Below are 24,099 nucleotides of genomic sequence, written 5' to 3'. Positions count from 1 at the left end.
CTGGAGCTGAGCCTCTCCGTCTAGCACGCTGAGCTTTTGAGAGCTTTAGCGTCTCCTCTCCCCAGATGCATTAAGGAAAGGGTTGGGGCCGGTGAGATGGCTCAGTGGGTAAAACCGCTTGTCGCCAAGCCTGAGTTCAAGCCCCTGGGACCCACCCGATGCAAGGGGCAGGCAGAACTGACTCGTTCAAGTTGTCAGGTGACATCCACATTTGTTACAGGGAGCGCGCGCGCGCGCACACACACACACACACACACACACACACACACACACGATCTTTCAATCAATTTATTTTTTAAAATGTTTTGAGGCAGCTGTGTATGGCACCTCCACCAAGCAGCCTGCCTGAGCCTGCCTGCTTCATGAGTTAGAACTCAGAAAAGTGTGGTGTCTCCTGTTGTTCTTTTTCTCGTCCTCTTTAATATACCAGCCAAAGTCTGAGCATGCTCTCCCCATGCTCTGCACTTTCCTTTGCTGCCTTCTCTGAAGACCCCCTTCCCTTCTGCCATATAGTGGCTTGCTTTCTTAAACCCTAACTCAAAACAGCATGGCCTTTTTCTTCCTTTTCACCCGACCCCACCCCAGCAGCTGCTGAGCTATGAGCCTGCCTACCCTGTTGTGGTTTTTATTTTCTCTCAAAATTGTATTAAAAGCATCCTCCAGCTCCAGATAAAATGAAACAAAAAAGGTTTGATATCTGGGCATAGTGGTTGGGAGGCAGAGGCAGGAGGATCACAAGTTTGATGACCTCCCCAGCATCATAGTTTGGGGCTAGCCTGGGTTGCGAAGGGAAACAGTGTCTCAAAATGAAAAGGTTTGAAAGGAATGGGGGGGGAGACCACTGGGGGAATGGATCTGTTGGCAAAGTGCTTGCTACACACATGTGAACCTGATTTTGATGCCCAAAGCTGGGCACAATAGTGCATAATAGTGATCTCAGCACAGGAGAGGTGGAGACAGGAGGGTCTCTGGGGCTCACCAGCCAGCCAGCCTCACTTAATTGATGAGCTGTAGGTCCCAGTGAAGGAAGAGCCTATCACAAAAGCCAAGGTAGGCCAGGCTTAGTGGTGCACACCTTTAATTCTAGCACTTGGGAAGCAGAGGCAAGTGGATCTCTGAGTTCAAGGCCAACCTAGTCTACAAAGTGAGTTCTGGGGCAGCCAGGGTTGTTGTTCACAGAAACCCTGTCGCCAAAAAACCAAAATATTAATTAATTAAAAATAAAAACCAAGGTGGACAGCTCCTTGAGGAATGATGTCTGGGATTGATCTCTAGTTTCAACTGACCAACCTTTACTGGAACATACACACACCAAAGAAAAACAGGAACCAAAGGAAAGAGGAAGAATCTTCTTCCCCCATCCACAAGGGGAGTCCTCCTAAAGAGAGACCTAATTCTAAATATGCTATAATATAAGTAGGTCACCATATAACACCTGCTGGGGTGTGGCACACACAACCAACTTTTTTTTTTTTCCAGAGCTGAGGACCGAACCCAGGGCCTTGAGCTTGCTAGGCAAGCGCTCTACCACTGAGCTAAATCCCCAACCCTGAACTTTTTCTTAAAACCTAGAAAAATGTAAAACAAGCAAACAAAAATCAAATTGCTAGGTGGTGGTGAGCTCACACCTTTAATCCCTGGGAAGCAGAGACAGTTGGATCTCTGAGTTCGAGGCCAGCCTGGTCTATAGAGTGAGTTCCAGGACAGCCAGGGCTACACAGAGAAACCCTGTCATGAAAAAAACAAGTAATAAAAACTGAGGAAAGATGAGCAGGATAGCGCTGATAAAACATGCAAAATAGTAAGCCATGATGAGGGGGATGATTTGCATTATTTAGTCAATTTCAGCCCCTCAAGCCCACAGCACATTTCAGTGCCTGTTGAAAAAACATGACTTACCGTTTTAGATTACAGCACTTGAAACAACAACAAGGAAAAATTACTATGAAATTCATCCTACGTTTTAAGCAGGAAGAAAAAAAAAAAGCCAACCCACTCGAAAATGTGAGTGTGAGTTTGTCTTCAGAGACATTTTCCCCAAACCAAATGGTTCCCACATCAAATCCAAGTTCAAAGCAGAACGGGGACTCGGAAGCCTGCCGTCTTGTTTTTGTGAATTTTTTCTGTGGGTTTTGCCTTATTGAGGGTGCAGACTTGACACTCTGGCCTCCACCCCCCAAGTGCTGGCATTACAGATGTGTGCCACCCCCTGCTTGAGCCTGAGTCTTGCCTTGATTTTTTCCACTGACCCCCTTCATTGCTCCCCTCCCCCTCTCTGGACCTCTCCGGTCTTTCTTCCTCTTTGGTGCAGTGAGTGTGTGGACCGTTAGTACACCAGAGACGCATATAAATGTGAGGCAAATTGAAGGGGCCCATGTGGTAAGATGACGGAGTTCTCAGTCCAGGAGCACTTCCCCGGCAGGAAGGGGGACGCCAAGCTTGAGTACAGAGATCCTTAGTGTGGAGAGGAAAGACACAGGGAACGAACGTGATGTCTCTTTCTGTCTCTCACTCCCTTTAATGCCCAATCTTGCAGCCCCTGGGGGAGGAAGGACCGGGAGAGACTGGAGGCTGTTTCCTAGCAACGAGAGTGCCTCTGGATCGATAGGAAAGGCGGGCGATGGTCCAGGCGATGGTCCAGCCCCCAGCCCGACTCTCTTTGGCTCTCTCTTTGATCTCAGCTGGCCCAGCAGGAACCTGAGGGGGATGCCCAGGGCAGCCTGCCTGATTAGAGCCAAGTCAATAGAGGGAATTTTCCATAATGAGGTTATGTGGATGGAGGCAGCATCTGCCCCAGACTCCACCAACACGCTCTCCAATGGGAGAAAGAGGCTGTCTGGCCAGTACTCGCCTCTCCTACCAATAGCTTGAGTTGACACATCACCTCCCAACTTTGGTTTATTTATATGTTTGTTTGTTCAGAGTGTGTGTGTGTGTGTGTGTGTGTGTGTGTGTGTGGTGTGTTCAGGTGTATGTGTGGTATGTGCAGATGTGTATATGCACGCACATGTGTTCGGATGTTGGTGCTCAGAGTTCACATCCTCCGTTTTGTTCAGTCTGAGGCCCCAGCCCATGGAATGGTGTCCCACGCATTTAGGGTGGATTATCTCACCTCAATTAACTTAATCCAGAAAACTCAAATGTGTCCAGAGATCTGTCCTCAAGATGATTCTGCACACTGTCACATTGAAGATAAAAAACCACACAGTAGCCTAGGCTGGCATCCAACTCATGATCCTTCTGCCTCAGGCTCCATGTGCTGGTTTCATATATGGCTTCCTCCCAAGGGACAAAGAGACCAACCCGTATAGACCCCTGAGGGAAACTAATGATCTCAAGGAGAAGGGATCCGGGCAGCCAGTTTCCAACTCATCTACCCTTCTTCAACCCAGTTTCTGGGATCTTCTTATCCTAGGGGTGGGGGTAGTGGAAGCTGGGTTGAATATGGAGCCCCGGAGGCCAGTGCGGGTTTATCCTCAGAGACATGACCTGGTACCAGCTGCTAACAGTCCAACCCTGCAAGGCAGTTTAGCCACGAGACAACCCTTTCTCTAAGTAAGTTGAAGCGCTCTTTGGCCCCTACCAGATCACCCCAAATCTTCCTTCTAGTGCCACCAACCTTGGGAAAGGTCCCCATCTAGAAGGTACCAGCTTCCCTAAGGGTCACAGCGATCTCCAAGGAGAAGCAAGTTGGTTATTAGAGGGAGACAACCCTTTGTTTCGTGAGAGGGGGGGGGGGCACTGATATGCCACTTGCTCAACTGGTTTGGGTTCTGGGGTGTTGTGGGGTGTATGTGTGTGTGTGTGTGTGTGTGTGTATACATGTTGGTAGGAAGTGCACTGTGTATGTGTATGCACATTTGTGCGCTTGCTTGTGAGACTAGATGACAACCTTAGATTTTGTTTCTCAGATGGTACCCATTTTATTTTTAAAGACAGGGTCTTACTGACCCTGGAGCTCACCTATGCTAGCTGGGCAGAAAGCACCAGGGATTCACCAGAGATTGCAAATGCACACTACCCTGTCTAGCATGTTTGTTTGTTTGTTTGGTTTTGGTTTTTGAGACAGGGTTTCTCTGTATAGCCCTGGCTGTCCTGGAACTCAGTCTGTAAACCAGATTGGCCTCAAACTCAGAGATCCACCTGCCTCTGCCTCCTGAGTGTTTTAAAGGCATGCGCCACCATGCCCAGCAACCATGTCCAGCTTCTCTCCTTAAGACTTTCTAAAATGTATTTGTATGTATGCATGGGTGTGTGTTCCTTTGTGTATGGATGCCCTTGGAGGCCAGAAAATACAGGACACTTGGAGGCACTGGATACTTTGGTGCTGGAGTCACATGTGGGTTGTATACCTAAAGGTGCTGGGAACAGAACTCTGGTCCTCTGGAAGAACAGGAAATGCTTTTAACTGCTGGGCCATCACTCCATCTCCACACCCAACTTTTAAAGACTATTTGGTCCTACCACATGCCACACACTTAGCCAACTAAACCATCTCTCCAGTCCTTTATTTTATTTTATTTTAGAGATAGGATCTCATTTTTTAATGCTGACCTTGCACTGCCTATATAGCTGAGGTTTACCTTTTTATGGTACATTATTTTACATGTACTTATTGTGTGCGTGTGCATGCGTGTGTACATGCACGAACACGTGCACTTTCACACAAGTGTGCATGCCATAGCAAGGCGCACTTGTGGAGGTTAGAGGATAAGAATCATTTCTCTCCTTGTACCATGTGGGCTCTGGGGATCAGGAAGTGCCTTTACCTGCTGAGGCTTCCCAACTACACATTGAGGGTGACCTTGGGATCGCAAGTGTGCATCATCACTCTGATCTTATGAAGTGCTAGAGATGGAACCCAAGGCCTGGTGCCTGCTAGGCAAGCTCCGTGCCAACTGAGCCACATCCTAAGCCTCTGGTTCTGGTTTTAATAGCAGTCTACTGATTTGGGCCGGTCTGCATGGTCCTCGAGAGCAGTATTCCCTGCTCTAGTCTATTCCAGAGTCTGTAAGCCTGGGGTGCGGAGTACCTGACACCCTTGGTTTGGGCTCCTGGCTTTGGTGGGGTCTGTCCCATACAAAGGTCTGTGTGACCAACTCTGGACCTCAGTGGTCTGCACTGGCGTCATTTGGACTGTGTGGCCCAGACTGTGGCTCCTTCTCCACAAGCAAGTGGCAGAGGCCACCTTGGCTCCAGGAATGTGCCATCCCGGCTTCTGATCCGGGAATTCAAGTTGGAAGCCCTAGAACAGGGGGAGGAGCTTGGCTAGAAGACAAGTCCTTCCTATCTCATTAAGACACTGGGACAGGTTCCCCGGCTTGGGACGAGTATGACAATGTAGTTTATGCAAGTGTCAAAAGTACACAGGCTGGACATTGGGAGCAAGGACTGAGGCCAGCTTCCACTGGAGTCCCTGAAGAAGACAAGGCAACAGTGGTAAACACAGGAAGAGAGCTCCCCACTACCACAAGCACAGGCTAGATCATAGTTTTATTTATTGATTGATTTTATGAGCATTAGTGTTTGTCTGCATGTATGTCTGTGTGAGGGTGTTGGATCCCCTGGAACTGGAGTTACAGACAGTTGTGAGCCACCGTGTGGTTACTGGGAATTGAACCCAGGTCCTCTGGAAGAGCAGCCAGGACTCTTAACCACTGAGCCACCTCTCCAGCCCCACAGGCCAGATTTTTATTACAGTTAGTTAGTTAGTAGCATGACACAAATGTGTGGAGGTCAGAGGACAACTTGGAAGAGTCAGTTCTCTCTTCCCACCATATAACTTGGGGACTGAACTCAGGTCCTCAGGCTTGGTGGCAAGCAGCTTTATCCACTGAGCTAGTTGTCTGGCCCAGGTTGGATTTTTGCTACTGTTGTTTTTTTATTTTGACATGAGGTCTCATGCATCACAGGCAGATCTTGAACTCACTATGTAGCCAAGGATGACCTCGAACTATTGATCCTCCTGCTTCCACCTCCAAGTGCTGAGATGGTCACAGTTGGCTGCCCTGTGTGAACATGAAGGACAGGAATAGGAAATTAGGCATGCTGACACAGACCTCTAATTCCAGCACTTGAGAGGCAGAGGCTGGTGAAATCTGTGAGTTCAAGGCCAGCCTAGTCTACGTAGTGAATTCCAGGCCAGCCAGGGCTAACTAGTGAGACATCATCTCAAAAACAGGACTGGGGATATGGCTTAGCTGGTATCATGCATAAAATCCCAGGTTTGATCTTGAGTACTGCAGACAATGGGCATGTTGATTAATGCTTGTAATCTCAGCACTCTGGAGGTTGAGGCAGAAGAATCAGGAGCTCAAGGTCATCCTTGGCTACATAAGGAGTTCAAGGCCAGCCTCAGCTACACAAGACAATAAGTAATATACAAACAAGCAAATAAACATGTCACTCAACCAGAGACAGAACATAGCAGAAGCAAAGAGGTGACCCCAGAGGTACATTCCCCAGGAAGACATATTTTAGAAAGTCACTGGAGGCTTCAGAGAAGAGGTGACATTGTCCATTTTGGCAGAAAGGATGGAGGGGTGAGGCATTATAGACACAAGGAACAGTACAGGCTGGTGTGTTCTGAGTAGAGCAGAACATAGCAGGAGAGATGGGAGCTAGCCTGAGGCTGGACAGGTGGCCCAAAGCCACGTACCATCAGAGCAGCCTGTGCCTTCTCCTAGGCTACGCACGTTCAACTTCACAGCCTTCCGGCACCACCATGGTTTCAACCCCACAGACTGAGGTTGGCGAGACGGGGTGGGGCCAAGCCCTGCCCCAGGCCCAGGAGTTTAGAGAGAAGTCTAGACTGAGCAGGGGAGGGCAGGAGAAGAGACCACGAGGCATGCTGTTGAGGCGCAGCATCGCACAAGCCTGGCTGCCTCTTTCCCCCAGGTCCCACTCGGCTCCAGCCCAGGTACCCCGGTGAAAGAGGCTCCCGCCAAGATTTTCCTCTGGCTCCAGCAGGAGCCCCAGGAAGCTCCAGCCACTGAATAATTGAAAGGAAGCGGTTTGGTCTTTCCCTCCCAGCTGCACCAGCATCTTCTGGAGGGTTGGGTAACAAAACAGCAGCACCAGCTCTTCCCCAGAGACTCCAGGGAGGCTGGGAGGAAGCCGCTGTAACCCTCTCATTGCCGGGAGATACCAGCTCCTCCTGGCTTCCAGCTCTTGCGGCTCACTGTGGTGTCTCCCCCATCCTCCTCTTCCTCTTCTTCCTCCTCTCCTTCTCCTTAGCTCAGGATCTCATGTAGCCCTGGGTGACTCCAAACTCCTTCTGTTGCTGAGGATAGCGTTGAACACTTGATTCTCCTGAGTGCTGGGATCACAATGGGACACCACAACTCCTTTATACTGGAAATCAAAACCAGGGCTTTTTACATGGTACGGAGCTACATCACCAGCAGTGTGTGTGTGTGTGTGTGTGTGTGTGTGTGTGTGTGTGTGTGTGTGTGTCTGTGTGTCTGTGTTTGTGTGTATGTCTGTGTGTATCTGTGTCTGTGTGTGTATGTCTGTATGTGTGTGTGTCTGTGTATGTTTGTTTTGAGACAGAGACAAGGTCTCACTCTACTGCAACCCAGTCTGTCCTGGAACTCACTATATAGCACAGGCTGGACTTGAACTCACTATATAGCACAGGCTGGACTCATGGTCAAACTGCTTCAGCCTCCCAAGTGCTGGGACTAGAGGTGTGCACCAGCTGGCTGGAAGAGAGATTGTACACATACCAGTTTCTTCACTCTTCATAACCTCTGTCAGAGGAAGTACTTATAGTAAGCCCCATTTTACAGACGAAGGGGCAGGCTGATGGCACGTACCTGTAATTCCAGTGCTCTGGAGTCTGAAACAGAGCTTGCACGTCCAAGGTCAGTCTGGGATACACAGCCAGACCCTGTGCCAAGGGCAAATAAGCATGAGAAAAGGAAAAAAGGGGGGCTGGGGTGTAGCTTAGTTGGTAGAGTGCTTGCCTATCTATGCAAAACCCAGAGTTCAGTGCCCGCAATCCCAGCACTTAGGAAGTAAAGACAGGAGGACCAGAATTCCAAGGTTATCCTTGGCTACACAGGCAGTTTGGGACCAGTCTGAGCTACATGAGACCCTGTCAATAAAAAAAAAAAAGGAGAGATATCAGCAAGATGTCTCAGTGGAAAAGGCACTTCCCACCATATCTGGCAACCAGGACACCCACATGGTAGAAGGAACATACAAACTTTCTCGAGTTGTTCTTTGGCCTCCACACGTGTGCGATGGTGAAAGCGCGCACACACACACACACACACACACACACACACACACACACACACACACTGCAATTTTTTTTCAAGACAGGATTTCTCTGTGTAGTTTTGGTGCCTGTCCTGGATCTCTCTGTAGATCTGCCTCCTGAGTGCTGGGATTAAAGGCATGTGCCACCACCGCCCAGCACAAAATGCAATTTTTAAAATGAGAAAGAGAAGGGAAGCAAACTCCTCCAGGAAGAGCTCTCACCTTCGTGCTGGGCTTCACTCATTCAAATTCATCCTCACCAACCACCCCCCACCCCAATACATTTTAAACATCTCCTTTCCATCCTTTATTTCTTGATTTTCCTCTAGAGGGTGCCAGAGCAACCACTCTGTGAGTAAGTTTGAAGGACAGATTCTGAGGCTTAGGGTACTGTAGTCCTGACCCGTTCGCTTCCATCTTGGGCAAGGAGCACAGTGGAGCACCAGGTCACTATTGCTGCTGCTCTGTGGCCACTCCTCTGCTCTCAGGCTGAAGAAGCTGAGGGTCCTCATAGGATAAGGAAGGAGATGACAGGACCCTGCCCCTAGGAACATGTGAGTGTTCTGACTTCAAAGCCAGGAGTTACCCACCTTGACCATGATGGAGATGACTTTCTTTCCCGGCTTGATAAACTATGTTGACAAAATGTTGAACCTTGGGGATTTTTTTTTTTTTTTTGTGGTTTGTTTTTTTTACAAGACACACCAAGCATGTTTCTGACAGTGTGTGTGTGTGTGTGTGTATCCCACCCCTGCTCAATAGCTCTTTTATTATTGTTGTGTGTATGATGGAGGATTGCCAAGGCCATAGATTACCCTCATAGAATTGATTCTCTCCTTCCACCTTTACGTGGGTTCCAGGGATCGAACTCAAGGCCTCAGACTTGCATGACAAGCCCTTTTATACACTGAGCCACTCCTCATTTAGATCTTGTTTGCTTGCTTATTTCTTTGTTTGATGTTTCATGTAGTCTGAGCTGGCTTCAAAGCGTTGTGTAGTCAGAGATGATCTTGGACTTTTGGACCTCCTGTCTCCATCTCCCAAGTACTGGGACTGCAGGCAGACACCATCTTGTGTGACCATCTTGTGTGACTCATAGGTAGAACCATGTACAAAATCCTGAGTTCAATCTCCAGTACTGAAAAAAAAAGTTAAAAATAAAACAAAATCCAAGCTAAAAAAACTCTGGGCAAGGGCCATGCTAATCTCTGTACCGATCCAATTCTGGTGTATTGCTGCTGTAGCCAGCACGGAAACTTGTACACTTGAGAGTGGTGAGGCCCTGGATCCTGAGAGTTCCACTGCATATGGAGATCTCCAGCAGGCAGGGGCAGGGGAAGACAGGGGAAGAAGTTCTGTTCCTATTGAGCAACAAAGTCCTAGGCACAAAAGCTGCAGCCCCTGCTTGGGAGGTATGCGCTGTCCGTGGTGCTGAAGTCCTGGTGGGGAAGAAGCGTGCTCTTTGTTGAGACCAGCAAAGGGCCCGGTGGGAGGGAGGATGTGGGGAGGGGTGTGGGTGGCCAGCAACCTCTCTCTGTAAACTCTTCCAAAGACTGTCTAGCTTTCCCTGGGTTTGTCCTCTACCTCCATGTGTCTTCCTCAAACACTCAAGAACTTTGCTCACTCTGATGGGCTTTTTTTTTTTGTTTCCTGTGTTGTTTTGAGATGGGGTCTCATGTAGCCCAGACCCACTTGAACTCATTCCGAAGCTCTGCAAAATGACCCCAAATTTCTGGTCTTCCTGCACCCACCTTCTGAGTTGTGCATCGCCACAGGTTGGCTTACGTGGTGCTGAGGATCAGAGGCAGGGCTTCCCACATGCTAAGTAAGCAAGCACTCAACCAACCAAGCCACATTCTCAGCCCTTATTCTAGTGTTTTACTATCCTGTATGGAGCTCCAAAATTAGGCCAATATTGACACTTTCGGAGACTCTTCCCTTGATGTCTAGGGGATCCTCATGCCCTTCATGTCCAAATCAGAACAAACACCACTGACTGCTAATTTTACCGATACCCAGTGCTGTTTGCAAGACATCGTGTCCTGAGGTGGTATTCCCCAAACCTTCATCCATAGCCACAACTGAGAAGGAAAAGCCCGACGTGGTGGCTTGAACCTGTAATCCCAGCATTTAGAAGGTTAGGGCAGGGAGACCAAGAGTTCCAGGGGAGAAAATCTGTCTAGCATTTGGGAGATGGAGGCAGGAGGACCAGAAGTTCAAGATCCTCCTTAGCTGCAATAGTTAGTTCAAGGACAACCTGGGCACATGAGACTCTGTCTCAAAAATTTTTTTCTATCTGAACAGAGAGTTTTGTGCCATGCTTGGCTACGTAGTGAGGCTCCATCGAAAGAAAGAAAGAAAGAAAGAAAGAAAGAAAGAAAGAAAGAAAGAAAGAAAGAAGGGAGGGAGGGAGGGAAGGAAGGAAGGAAGTAAACCAAACACGAATCACCTAGGGAACTATAATAGTTTCACCTCCAGAGGTTTGGATCTGAGATGTATCACAGGTTGATTGACATATAAAATATAGGACACCCAATTAGACCTGAACTTCAGAGAAACAATGAATAATTTTTAGAAGCCTGTCCCAAATACGAACTTCATGAAATTCAAATTTTATTTAACTAGGGAGCCTGTGTTTTTATTTGCCAAACATGACAACAGCTCACAGAATTTTAGCAGAAGTTTCAGCCAGGTGTGACCTGAATCCTTTGTGATCCCTCAAATGTGTAAAGATGGGGATTCTAGCCACCTGTATCTTCTAATCTCTCCCCCTTTCTCAGCGTCATAAATCGGGTGTATGATCACTAAAAATCCCTCAATGTGTCCTAAATATATTACTTCTAAACACTGCCTAACCCATTCCAATTTTAGAAAGTTAGTTGGGCGGGGGGCAGATTCAACATGTGCTGTTTCTCAAAATCCTTTCCTACCTTCATAATACATTCCTTTGTCTCCATCTGTTCAGTCGTTTTGGACAGTGACTGTATTTGTGAGCTCTTCCAGACTTCGTCCTCAGGAAATCTGATCTTCAGGGTATCACTGTTCCATCTACTCACTAAGCAAGCATGCTGGGAGAGGACAGAGCACCGTGGTCCTCCAGTATATATTTACATCTATTATGTTGCTTAACATGAATTTTGAATACAGGTGAATCAATGGATTATAAAAGAACAAAAGACAGGGTATAGATCCCTTATCAAAAATGCTAGGTCCCAGAAGTGTTTCCAATTTCAACTGTATTTTTGCAGATTTTGGAATTTTTATTTTATTTTTTTATTTTTATTTTTTTGGTGAGTGTCAGCATTTAACTCAGGGCCTTATGCAGACTAGGTAAGCACTGGACCACTGAGCTGTAGCCCACCCATCCTCCTTTTTTTTTTCTTTTTGTTTGAGATGGTTGTGTTTCATATATCCCAGGCTGGCCTAGAACTCACTAGGTAGCCCAGGGTGACCTTGAACTTCTGATCCTCCTGCCTCCACCTCCCAGGTGCTAGAATGACGGGCATGGACCACCAAACCTGGTTTATGAGGTGCTGAGGATGGAACCCAGGGCTTCACCCAGAGTTGATGCTAGGCAAGAACTTTGCCAATTGAGTCACATCTCCACTCCCAGATTTGGAGAGGGAGAGAGACAGAGAGAGACAGAGAGAGACAGAGAGACAGAGAGACAGAGAGACAGAGACAGAGACAGACAGAGACAGAGACAGAGAGACAGACAGACAGACAGAGAGACAGAGACAGAGACAGACAGAGAGACAGACAGAGAGAGAGACAGACAGAGAATGAATGAATGTGTCTGCATAAACCACATGTGCCTTTTGTGTTATTTCTTAGGCACTGTCCAATTTGAGTTTGAGGTTTTGTTTTTTGTGTGTTTGGTTTGATTTTGGGTGATTGGTTTTAGTTTTTGTTTTTCTGAGAACAGGTCTCGCACTGACCCACTGACCTGGAGCTCATCGAGTAGACCAGTGAACTCCGGAGATCTACCTGTCTCCACCTTCCCCATGAGGTGGAGTTGGAACCAATATACTTGACATTTTCTGTGGTTTCTGGGCATCCAACTCAGGTTGTAGTGCCTCCAAAGCCAACACTCTATCAACTGGGTTATCGCCCAAGTCCCTGTTTTTTGGTTTTGGTTTTGGTTTTGGTTTTGTTTTTGGTTTTGGTTTTGGTTTTTGGTTTTTGGTTTTGGTTTTTGGTTTTTTGTTTTACTTTGTTTTATTGAGACAAGCCCAGTAGTCTTCTGTGTTTCTGTAGTCCAAACAGGCCTTGAATTTACAACCTTCCTGCCTTAGCCTCCCAAGCTGGGGTTTACAGATATGCACCACCATGCACAACTGTTTATATTCTATGTATACCTTATGCACATATTCCATAGATTATTCTCCATTTTAAATTCATTTCAAGCCGGGCGGTGGTGGCGCACGCCTTCAATCCCAGCACTCAGGAGGCAGAGGCCGGAGGATCTTTGTGAGTTCGAGGCCAGCCTGGGCTACAAAGTGAGATCCAGGAAAGGCGCAAAGCTACACAGAGAAACCCTGTCTTGAAAAAAAAATTCATTTCAATTGTGTGTGTGTGTGTGTGTGTGTGTGTGTGTGTGTGTGTGTGTGTGCGCGCGTGTCCAGGCACACAAGCCACAGTGCACATGTGGAGGTCAGAGGACAATTTGAGAGGTTTGTAGCCTCTCTCCTTCCACCACGTGGGTTCCCAAGGCTCAAGGTCAGATCATCAGTCTTGGCCAAAAGCACCTTTACCTGCTGAGTCATCTCGCTAGCCCTGGAGGTGATTCTAAACGGTATTTTTAACACACAGTCCTGTGTTTATACTGCAGTCCATCACATGATTCTAGATATTAAGGTCATGTTGACTCCCCAAAAAGGTGCACATTTTAGATTTTAGGATCAGGACTGTTGAAGGTGTTTTAGCTCACATCAGGACGGTGCAAACTTCTCCTTGTGAGTCTCACATGACTTTGTAAAAGACAAGGCCACTCAGGCACGGTGGTCCATATCTATCATCCCAGAACTCAGGATACAGAGGAAGGAGAATCAGAAGTTCAAAGTCATCCTCAGTTCCGCATGATTTTAGGCAGCCTGGGCTACATGAGACTCTTTGTTGTGTGTGTGTTGGGGGGGGGGAGTGTGGGTGTGCGTATGCCTGTCAATCAGGTGCAGTGATCCATGCCTGTGATCCTAGCACTTGGGAGGCTGAGGCCGCAGGAGGATCAGTGAAAGTTAGCCAACCCGGATGACATACAGAACTTCACACCAATTAGGGCTACAGAGTAAGACTCCATCTCAAGCATCCCAACTCCAAAAAGGAGACAAAGTAAAGATACATTCCAGGGTCTGAAGCCTCTCGACAGCGTTCAGGCCCCTCCTGCACTGCGAGTCCGCTCTGAGAAGCTAGCGCTGTGCCCTGTTACAGGGCTCACAGTCAGGCATGGTAGCCAGATGCAAACACGTTGCGCCTCCGAGTCCCAATGTCATATCAGAGGTGCGCACCAAAATGGCGGGGGAGTGACTCAAACTTCCTACCTAGAGCAAGACTTCCAGGGGAAGGTGACATGGGAGATGGACTCCAAAGGATGAGTAGAAGCTCCTTGGGTGGAGAAGAGGAGAACAGAAATTGTAACCCAGTTGAACTACCTGAGCCAAGACCAAGTGGAGGGGTGAGGGGCTGGAGGCTGGTTCAGGATAGAATGTGGCAAGAGACAAAGTCTTAAGACAGCAGTGTCGCTCAGTGGTAGAGTCCTTGCCTACAGCCTGCCATGAGTGTCTGAAGACAGGACTCTGCAGTACAGCACTTGCTTAAAATCCCCCAGTGAGGGGCTGGGGTGTGGCTCAGTGGTAGAGCCCCTGCCTAGAGTCCCCCAGTGAGGAGCTGGGGGTGTGGCTCAGCGGTACAGAGCTTGCCAAGCATGGGGAGGATCCTGGCTTCTATTCCCAGCCCAGTAATTTAAGGAGAAGGCAGTAGAGCAAGGGGAGAGTGTGGAGACAGCACGGACTGATTGTGCCGTGCTTTCTTATCCACCCGCCTTTTGTGATGGTCTTTGATTTCTTCCGGTCCCGCTCATTGAGCATTTGAGAGACAGTAGGGATTTGGAAGCTCCATGGCTACTCTAGGCTTGTAAATCTATAATGATGGCAGCAAGTGACAAGAGAATGGGAGGGTGGCACCAGCCAGTAGCCGCAAACAGACAGGCTTCGATGTTGCCTATGAGCATTGACTAGGAGTCTGGAGGAGAGTATCCTGGTGATACGTTTTAAATCAAATCGAATTAATCAATCCAGGTTTAAGGAACAGAGCAATCTTGGATGACCCTTGGGAAGGGTCTTGGGGAAGAGCCACAAGAGGAAGAGTTACAGGGGAGGGCTCACATGCAAATATGGCTACCAGGCCTCAAATACCCTGTAGGTGTGGTCTTGAGCAGCCCCAAGGAGGGGGGATGGCTTTTGGTGGGCTTCCTCAGGGGAAGGGATCTGGAACCAGAGGGCAGCTCTAGGGGAGGGGCTGCTGTTTGTCAGGCTTTGAGGGGGCGGGTTTGGGGAGAGCGGTGGGAAAGGGGGTGTAGGTGGAGCTTCCGCCAGAACACCTGGGAACTAGGCCTGGTGATTAAAGTCTGGAATCATAGTACTCCGGAGGCTGAGGGAGGGGGAAGGTGAATTGGTGGCCAGCCTGGGATAAACAGTAGTTCAAGATGGGTGTGGACTACAGAGTGAGATACCATCTCAAACACAGAGAGCATGATGGGAGAATGAGCTGCAAGTTGGCAGGCCTGGAGATAAGACAAAGTGAAGATAGATGTGGCTAGACCATGAGGCCCGGCTGCATCACAATGACAAGACAAGATAGTAGGGTATTTTGAATCAGTCAAGATGTGACTTAGCCTTGGTGGCCCTGGGCTGATCTTCTAGGTTGTTCATGGAAGGTAGGGGTCTGGGGGCAGGGAGGCCAGGCAGGATCTGAGACAGGGGAGAGAGATGATGTCGAGGGAGAGAATAAGTGAATAAATGGGAACCTTAGTGAAGAGAGGGGTGAGGGATCAAACTTTTATATTTTATTGTGTGTGTGTGTGTGTGTGTGTGTGTGTGTGTGTGTGTGTGTGTGTGTATACCTAAGTAGAACTTGGGTTGGGGTTCAGGGCTATTCCATGGGCAGGGATAGGGAATTGGCAAGGTTGGAGATGAAGAGAGACGGGTTTGGACAGTGTCTTAATTTCTTGTTGCTGTGTTAAATACTCCGACAAGGATCAGAAGTTGTGGTACATGCCTTTAATCTCGGCACTCAGAGCCACAGGCAGGCAGATCTCTGTACACTCAAGGCCAGCCTGGTCTACACAGAGAAATCCAGGTCAGAGCTACACGATAAGACCCTGTCAAAAAAGCATTACCTCTGATAAAAAGAATTTAAGAGGGAACAGCTCACAATTCAATACCACCATCCATCACTGCAGGGAAGTCGAGTGTTAGGAACCTGGAGCACCTGGTCACGTCATATTCACAGCCAAGAGCAGAGAGCCATGAATTAACACATGCATGCCAGTGTTCAGCTCACATTATCCACTCACAAACAGTTCAGGATTCCCCGCCTAGGAAATGACACCACCCACAGTGGACAGGTCTTCCCACCTCAACTAATGTAATCAAGATAACCCTCAACAGACATGCCTACGGGCCAACCTAAACTGGACGGTCCCCCGCTGAGGCTCCTTTCCCAGCTGACGCAAGCTTACGTCAATTTGACAATAAAAACAAACCGTTTCTAGCAGCTTCCTTCTCTAAGCCCCCAGGAACTTGCCTCTCCTGCAAAATGTGGATGGTGCTCCTCTCCACAGTTGGGAATCAGAGGCACAGAGATGGGCAGTAATATCCACAAGGTCACACAGCAAAGGGTAGAGGAGCCTGGCCTAGACCCCTGTTGGCTGGAATTCCCGAGGATCTAGGAGAGGAGTTTAAGTCTCCCTTACCAATGTCGCTCTGCTCCCTTGTGAGTTTCTCTGGACAGTTCTTCTTTCTGTCTGCCCATTTCTGTGGTTCTCAACAAGAGTAGAAAATCCAATCCTCATTTATGTATTTATTTGAGACAGGGTCCTACTATGTAGCTCTAGCTGGCCTGGAATTTATTATGTAAACCAAACTGGCTTCCAACTCACAGAGATCTGCCTGTCTCTGTCTCCTGGGTACTGGGATTAAAGACATGTGCCACCATGCACAACTAAATATAAATTTTTAAACAATATATTTATTATTGTTTTATGTGCATTGGTGTTTTGCCTGCAGGTATGTCCATGTAAGGGTGCCAGATCCCATTTGAGTTACAGACAGTTGTGAGCTGCCATGTGGGTGCTGGGAATTGAACCCAGGTCCTCTGGAAGAGGAGCCAGTGCTCCTAACCTCTGAGCCATCTCTCCCACCACCAAATAAGGGTTTTTTAAAGCTTATTTCTGTATTGTCTATTTGGGCACCACGTGTGCAGTGTGCTCAGAGGCCAGAAGGGGGCATTGGGTCCCCTGTAACCATACTAACAGACTGTTAGGAACAGCCCCACGTGGGTGCTGGGAACTGAACCCAGGTACTCTGCAAGAGCAGCAAGTGCTCTTAAGTGCTGAGCAATCTGTCCTGGCCAGGCCGTTTTTAAAGAAGTTTTTTGGGACTGAGGTTGTAGCTCAGTGGGTACAGTGCTTGCCTGGCATGTGCGAAGCCCTCCATTCTATCCCCAGAGGGGTAAGAGGAAAGGGTGTTGCTGAGATGGCTCCTAACTCTACATGCCCAACCCTCCCCTCCATCCTTCACATCCCACACCCTGAGAATGAGGCCTTTAGTTGCTTAGCAACTGGCAGAGGCTTGGAGAAAGGACCCGGAAATAGCTTAGGAGGCGGTTCCCTCTGTTAAGATAGAGGTCGTGTGTGAGTGTGTGTGTGTGTGTGTGTGTGTGTGTGTGTGTGTGTGTGTTCTACTTTTGGCCCAGCACAATGTCAAGGCTAATTGTCTCCAAACCATGCCACCTTCCACTCCACCCTTAGCACACAAAAGAACATGGCTGCCTGGAGAGCTAATTTTCCGTGTCACCTTGGACAGGCCTTGGGGGCAGTGTTTTCAGAACAAAGAAGAGGTAGTCTTGTTGAGACTGCCCCCTGCAATGTCAGCTTTGGAAAAGTTTCCCGGATGCAATGGAGACTGAAAACTGCAGCTGGTGTAGGACGGGGAGTGAAACCTGGAGAAACCCCCGTTTCTGAGGGTCGCTGTGGCTGCAGACTGGAAGTCAGAGCAGGACCCTGGGCTACGAGCCTGGCTGCTGGAGATGCTGCTTAGACGTTAAGCACGTACCTGGCAGGCACCAGGACCCAGATTTGACACTGAGAGCAGACAAAAAGGCTGGAACTGGGCTGGGGAGATGGCTCAGTGGCCAAGAGAACCTGTCTGTTGCTTTTGCAGAGGACCCAGGTTCAATTCCCAGCCCCCACATGGTGGTTCACAACTACCCGCACACCCAGTTCCAGGGGATCCGACAACCTCTTCTGACCTCCTCAAGCACCAAGCAACACACGTGGTGCATATACACGCATGCAGGCAAAACAGGGTTTCTCTTTGTAGCCCTGGCTGTCCTAGAACTCCCTCTCTATAGATCAGGCTGGCCTCAAACTCAGAGATCCGCCTGCCTCTCTGCCTCCCAAGTGCTGAGGCCAAAGGTGTGCACCACCAAGCCCCGAAATATCTTATTTTTTGTTTGTTGTTTTGGTTTGATTTTCAAGACAGGATTTCTCTGTGTAGCTCTGACTGTCCTGGAACTCACTCTGTAGAACGGACTGGCCTCAAGCTCAGAAATCTGCCTGCCTCTGCCTCCCTAGTGTTGGGATTAAAGGTGGGTGCCACTAAGCCAGCCCAGCAATATATCTTTTTAAAAAAAAAATGGCTGAGGGGCTGGAGAGATGGCTCAGAGGTTAAGAGCACTGACTACTCTTCCAGAGGTCCTGAGTTCAATTCCTAGCAACCACATGGTGTCTCACAACCATCTGTAATGAGATCTGGTGCCCTCTTCTGTATACATAATAAATCTTTAAAAAAAAATGGCCGGGTGGTGGTGGCGAACGCCTTTAATCCCAGCACTCGGGAGGCAGAGCCAGGCGGATCTCTGTGAGTTCCAGGCCAGCCTGGACTACCAAGTGAGTTCCAGGAAAGGCGCAAAGCTACACAGAGAAACTCTGTCTCGAAAAACAAAACAAAAAAATAAAAATAAAAATAAAAATAAAAATAAATGGCTGAAGCTATAACTCACTGGCAGACTGCTTGCCTGTCCTTCAAGAAGTCCTGGGTTCGATCCCAGCAACAGAAAATTTATTTTTTGAAATTTTGTATTCATATTCAATGGCAAGGTGTGGTGGCACAGGCCTTTAGTCCCAGCACTTGGAAGTCATAGGCAGACAGATCTCTGAGTGAGGCCAGCCTGATCTACAGAGGGACTTCCAGGACAGCCAGGACTAGAAAGAGAGAGAGAGAAAGAAAGAGAGAGAGAGAGAGAGAGAGAGAGAGAGAGAAAAGAAGAAGAAGAAGAAGAGGAGGAGGAGGAGGAGGAGGAGGGGGAGGAGGAGGGGGAGGAGGAAGAATGAATGAACAAAGAAAGAAATTTGTATACATTTATTTATTGGGTTGTGTGGAGGTCAGGACAATTTTCAAGAGTTGGTTCTCGCTGGGCAGTGGTGGCTCCCGCCTTTAATCCCAGCACTCAGGAGGCAGAGCCAGGCGGATCTCTGTGAGTTCGAGGCCAGCCTGGGCTACCAAGTGAGTTCCAGGAAAGGTGCAAAGCTACACAGAGAAACCCTGTCTCGAAAAACCAAAAAAAAAAAAAAAAAAAAAAAGGGTCGGTTCTCTTCTTCCATCATGTACGTTCTGAGCTTTGAACTCAGACCATCAGGCTAAGTGACAAGTGCCTTTACCCTCCAAGTCAACTGGGACTGGGGGGACCACAGTGTGTAGAGCGCTTGCCTAGCATGCACAATGTCCTGGGTTCCATCCCCAGCACCACATAAGCCGGGTGTAATGGTATGATGCCTGTAAGTCCCAGCACTTAGAAGACCGAGGCAGGCGGACCACAAGTTTAAGGTCATACTTGACTTCATAGAGAGTTGGAGGCCAGGCTGGGCTATAGGAAACCTTGTCTAAGGAAGAAAAAAAAAAAAAATGAAGTAACAACAAACAAAAGATCTAGTCTGCACCCATCCACTTCACAGATGGAGAAAGACGAGTGTGAAATACGTTCATGTCCTGAAGTGACGGTGCCAACCTGTCACCCGCCCTCCCTCTACAGCCTGAGAGCAAGCGGATTAGAGCCGGGAGTGGGCCCTAAACCTCCAGGATTAAGTCGTATAGAGAAAGCTCAGCGGATGGCCGGGAGGTGACCATCCCGCTTTGTGTTTCCTCTGTCCCGCAGGGCCTGCCGCCCAGGACCGCTGTCATGTCCTCCACCGTGAACAACGGGGCCGCCGGCATGCCATCCCCGCCCGACGCCGCCAACGGCTTCCCGCAGCCCGGCGCTTCGTCCGGGACCTGGCCGCGCGCGGAGGAGGAGCTGCGCGCCGCCGAGCCCGGCTTGGTGAAGCGCGCGCACCGGGAGATCCTGGACCACGAACGCAAGCGGCGCGTGGAGCTCAAGTGCATGGAGCTGCAGGAGATGATGGAGGAGCAGGGGTGAGTGGGGCGGGGCGAGCGGGGCGGGGCCGGGGAGATGTGATGGGCGGGAGGCCAGGCTACGTTCAGGACTGGATGCTGGAGCTGTCAGAGGCGGGGCTGGGGCGGGGCGGGGCGGGGCTAGGACCGGGAAGGGGAGGGCTACCCTCTGGGGCTTGGAGCAGCAGGGCGGGGCAGAGACAGAATAAGGGGCGTGGTTGGACATAGTAGGCGGGATTAGAGAAGGGTGAGGCGGGGCGAGACCGAGTACTTGGTGAGGAGGAGTCCCGAGTAGAGACGTGGTTAGGTTGTGCTCTAGGCACCGGGAAGAAGCGGGTAGGGCGGGACTAGACAGGGGATATGGTTGGTATGGGGTTACGATGGGCATGGCCAATCTATGCAGCGGCTCTGACCTGGGAATGGTCGGGCAGTGCCCAGAGGCTGGGTGAAGAGGGAGAGGCGGGACTAGGCAGAGTCGGGTCCGGCTTGGAGAGATGGGATGAAACCAGAGTAGCTGTGTGGGTGTCAGTGGCTGGGCTGTGCTCCCGAGCTTGGTGAGGAAGGGCGGGGTAGGGGCGTGGCTAAACTCTCCCAGGGGGCGTGGACAAGTAATAGCCAAGCTTTGTTCCCAGGAGGAGGGCTGAGGCTGTTAGTCTGGACATGGAAGGGGCTGTGGCTGGAGTGTGATGTGGCGAGGCCGGGACAGGGGTGTGATTGTGAACTTGGCAGTGGTAGCGTTGTGTGCAGGGACTCGATGTGGCAGGGCTGGAGTGGGGCTGGACAAGGTAGGGTGTGGACAGGGACGGGGCATGGGGGTGTGTGTGGTAGGGGCTAGGGGGAAGCTAAGACAGGGGTGGGCATGTGTTTGGGCTGCACTCCGGAGTTTAGCACACCATCAAGGGGCTTGGCTGCTCTAATTAAGGTAACCTGACCTGGATGTGGTTGGAGCTGTGCCCAGGTTATTGGCACAACAGGGTGGGCGTGGCCGAGACCGGGACTAGGCAGGGAGGACCTTGCACGGTGAGTGGCTCAAGAAGCTAGACTGGGATGTGACCAAGGCCTGATCAGGCTGGTGACAGGTCCCACATCTGATGACACAGACAGAGAGTCAATCTTAGTCTGCAGTGCAGGTGTGGGCGGGGCCAGAAAGGTCTGGCAGAACAAAGGCAGGGTTGGGATAGAGTGGGGGGTGTTCAGAGAGACCTGGGTACCCGGGTTGGAGCCTAGGGCTGACTCTAAAGAGCACTGGGAGCCAACAGCCTAATCCAGCAAGGAATTAAAGTCTGGACCAGCTAAGCGGAGCCACGAGCCCAGCCCACCCTTCATTTATCTGTTAGTTCAGGGAACTCAGAAACTGTCTCTGAAGCTCTATAAACTCCAACTCACAGAAGCCACAGAGATGCATTCTCCGTGCCCTAGTTATATCGTGTCGTGAGACACATGTAAACACAAATGACAACTCAAGGCCTCCGTTTGTTTCTGCAATCTATAAAATGGGTAGAGATGCCGAACCAGGCAAGAAAACACAAGGGTCCTTCTGAGTATCCAAGCTTCCTGTAGCTTCTGCAAAGTCATCATGACCTTTAACACCGCAAGCTGAGGTTTCCCCTTGAACTAGTCACTATGATGAATAATGCTGGGCTCGGAAGTCACTCTTGTCCTCAGCCACATGAACACACACACACACACACACACACACACACACACACACACACACGATCACACAGACACACAGGCACGCACATGCATTCATGAATGAACGAACACTCACTTGTATGTAGGCTCACACATGAACACACACACAATCAAATAAATAATAATTTAGAGACAGGGTCTCACTACGACGTAGCCCTGGCTAACCTGGAACTTACTATCCTTCTGTAGTCAAATGCTCTACCACTGAGCTACACCCCCATCCATCCTTCTGCAGTCAGATGCTCTACCACTGACTACACCCCCATCCATCCTTCTACAGTCAAATGCTCTACCACTGAGCTACACCCCCATCCATCCTTCTGCAGTCAGATGCTCTACCACTGACTACACCCCCATCCATCCTTCTGCAGTCAAATGCTCTATCACTGACTACACCCCCATCCATCCTTCTGCAGTCAAATGCTCTACCACTGACTACACCCCCATCCATCCTTCTGCAGTCAGATGCTCTACCACTGAGCTACACCCCCATCCATCCTTCTGCAGTCAAATGCTCTACCACTGACTACACCCCCATCCATCCTTCTGCAGTCAGATGCTCTACCACTGAGCTACACCCCCATCCATCCTTCTGCAGTCAGATGCTCTACCACTGACTACACCCCCATCCATCCTTCTGCAGTCAGATGCTCTACCACTGAGCTACACCCCCATCCATCCTTCTGCAGTCAGATGCTCTACCACTGACTACACCCCCATCCATCCTTCTGCAGTCAGATGCTCTACCACTGACTACACCCCCATCCATCCTTCTGCAGTCAGATGCTCTACCACTGACTACACCCCCATCCATCCTTCTGCAGTCAGATGCTCTATCACTGAGCTACACCCCCATCCATCCTTCTGCAGTCAGATGCTCTACCACTGAGCTACACCCCCATCCATCCTTCTGCAGTCAAATGCTCTACCACTGACTACACCCCCATCCATCCTTCTGTTAACCACAATGACTCAAGTCTTTGTACTGCAGCTGTGGTCCACCACACGGTGATCCTAGAAGTTTATTTATGAGTCGAAAGATGTTGTCAAAGGCCAAGAATGTAGCTTGATGGTAGCCTGGCTGCCTATAAAATTCCCCAGTGAGAGGCTGGGGGCTTGGTTCAGTGGTAATTCATGTCTGCCTAATATGTACAAGGCCCCGCATGCCATCCCCAGCAATGCCTTAAAAAACAAAACAAACAAGCAAACAACTCACCACATAAATAAAGGACATAGCCCAGTGTGGTGGCACATGCCTCTAGTCCCAGCACTTGGGAGGCAGAGGCATGTGGATCACTGTGAGTTCGAGGCCAGCCTGGACTAGAAAATGAGTTCCAGGACAGCCAGGGCCATACAGAGAAACCCTGTCTTGAAAAAATATATAAATATAAAGGACATGTTTAGGTTTTGCTTAAAAAAATAAACTTTCAAAAGCCAAATTAACCTTCTGTAAATTGTTTGTTGAGAAAAAGATAAGAAATAAGGGAGGGCAGGGCATACCATTTCCATGGACATGGTGAGGACTATGACTTCTAGGAGACGAGATAGTGGATCCTGAGCAGGAACCAAAGCAAGATGAGGCCCTCTCCTCCCCTCCACATCTCCATCTGTCACTAAATCTTCCACTCTGTAGAATAAAAACCCTGGAGGTCATGATCCAGAACTCATCCACTAGATGAGACATCTGTTAGTGCTACATCAGGCATGAACTGTGTGCTCAGTCCTGAGGGGCAGCCTGTGATTCTGCACTGAGACACTAAGGCAGGAGAATTACAGGGCAGAGACCAACTTGGATTACAAGTGAGTTGCAGGCTAGCCTGGGCTACACAGCAAGACACCGTTATTAAAATAAATAGATCTGGGCGGAGGTGGTACACGCCTTTAATCCCAGCACTCAGGAGGCAAAGCCAGGTGGATCTCTGTGAGTTTAAGACCAGCCTGGTTACAGAGCGAGATCCAGGATAGGCACCAAAACTACACAGAGAAACCCTGTCTTGAAAGCAAAAGATAGGTAGGTAGATAGATAGATAGATAGATAGATACATACATACATACATACATACATACATACATACATACATACACAGATACATAGATAGATAGATACATACATACATACACAGATACACAGATAGATAGATAGATAGATAGATAGATAGATAGATACATACATACATACATACATACATACATACATACATACAAACAGACAGACATAGATACATAGATGCATAGATAGATACATAGATAGATACGGAGCTGGAGAGGTGGCTCAGCAGTTAAGAGCACTAGCTGTTCTTCCAGAGGACCTGGGTTTGATTCTCAGCGCCCACACAGTGGTTGTTGCAGGAGGTCTGTTGCCTTCTTCTGGCCCCTTTGGGCACCAGACACACATATGGTTCACACATATGTATAAGTGAAACACTTATACATAAAATAGTAATTAAAACTTTTAAATGTTTGTTACATGGGC

General features: G+C 49.1%; 1 protein-coding gene across 1 annotated transcript in view; it reads left to right on the top strand.

Moving 5' to 3' along the window:
• Nucleotides 1–24,099, top strand: part of Srrm3 (serine/arginine repetitive matrix 3) — a 71,378-nt gene that overhangs the window by 12,653 nt on the left and 34,626 nt on the right. Inside the window, exon 2 of the mRNA XM_036171615.1 lies at nucleotides 19,696–19,952. Coding sequence (XP_036027508.1) covers nucleotides 19,720–19,952 — 233 coding nt within the window. The 5' untranslated portion in view covers nucleotides 19,696–19,719. The remainder of the gene's footprint in view (nucleotides 1–19,695; nucleotides 19,953–24,099) is intronic.

The sequence above is a fragment of the Onychomys torridus genome, chromosome 22 (assembly GCF_903995425.1).
Source record: "Onychomys torridus chromosome 22, mOncTor1.1, whole genome shotgun sequence".
Taxonomy (NCBI): Eukaryota; Metazoa; Chordata; class Mammalia; order Rodentia; family Cricetidae; genus Onychomys; species Onychomys torridus.
The sequence above is the reverse complement of the archived record's forward strand: the minus strand, read 5'-3'. Positions and strand labels throughout refer to the sequence as shown.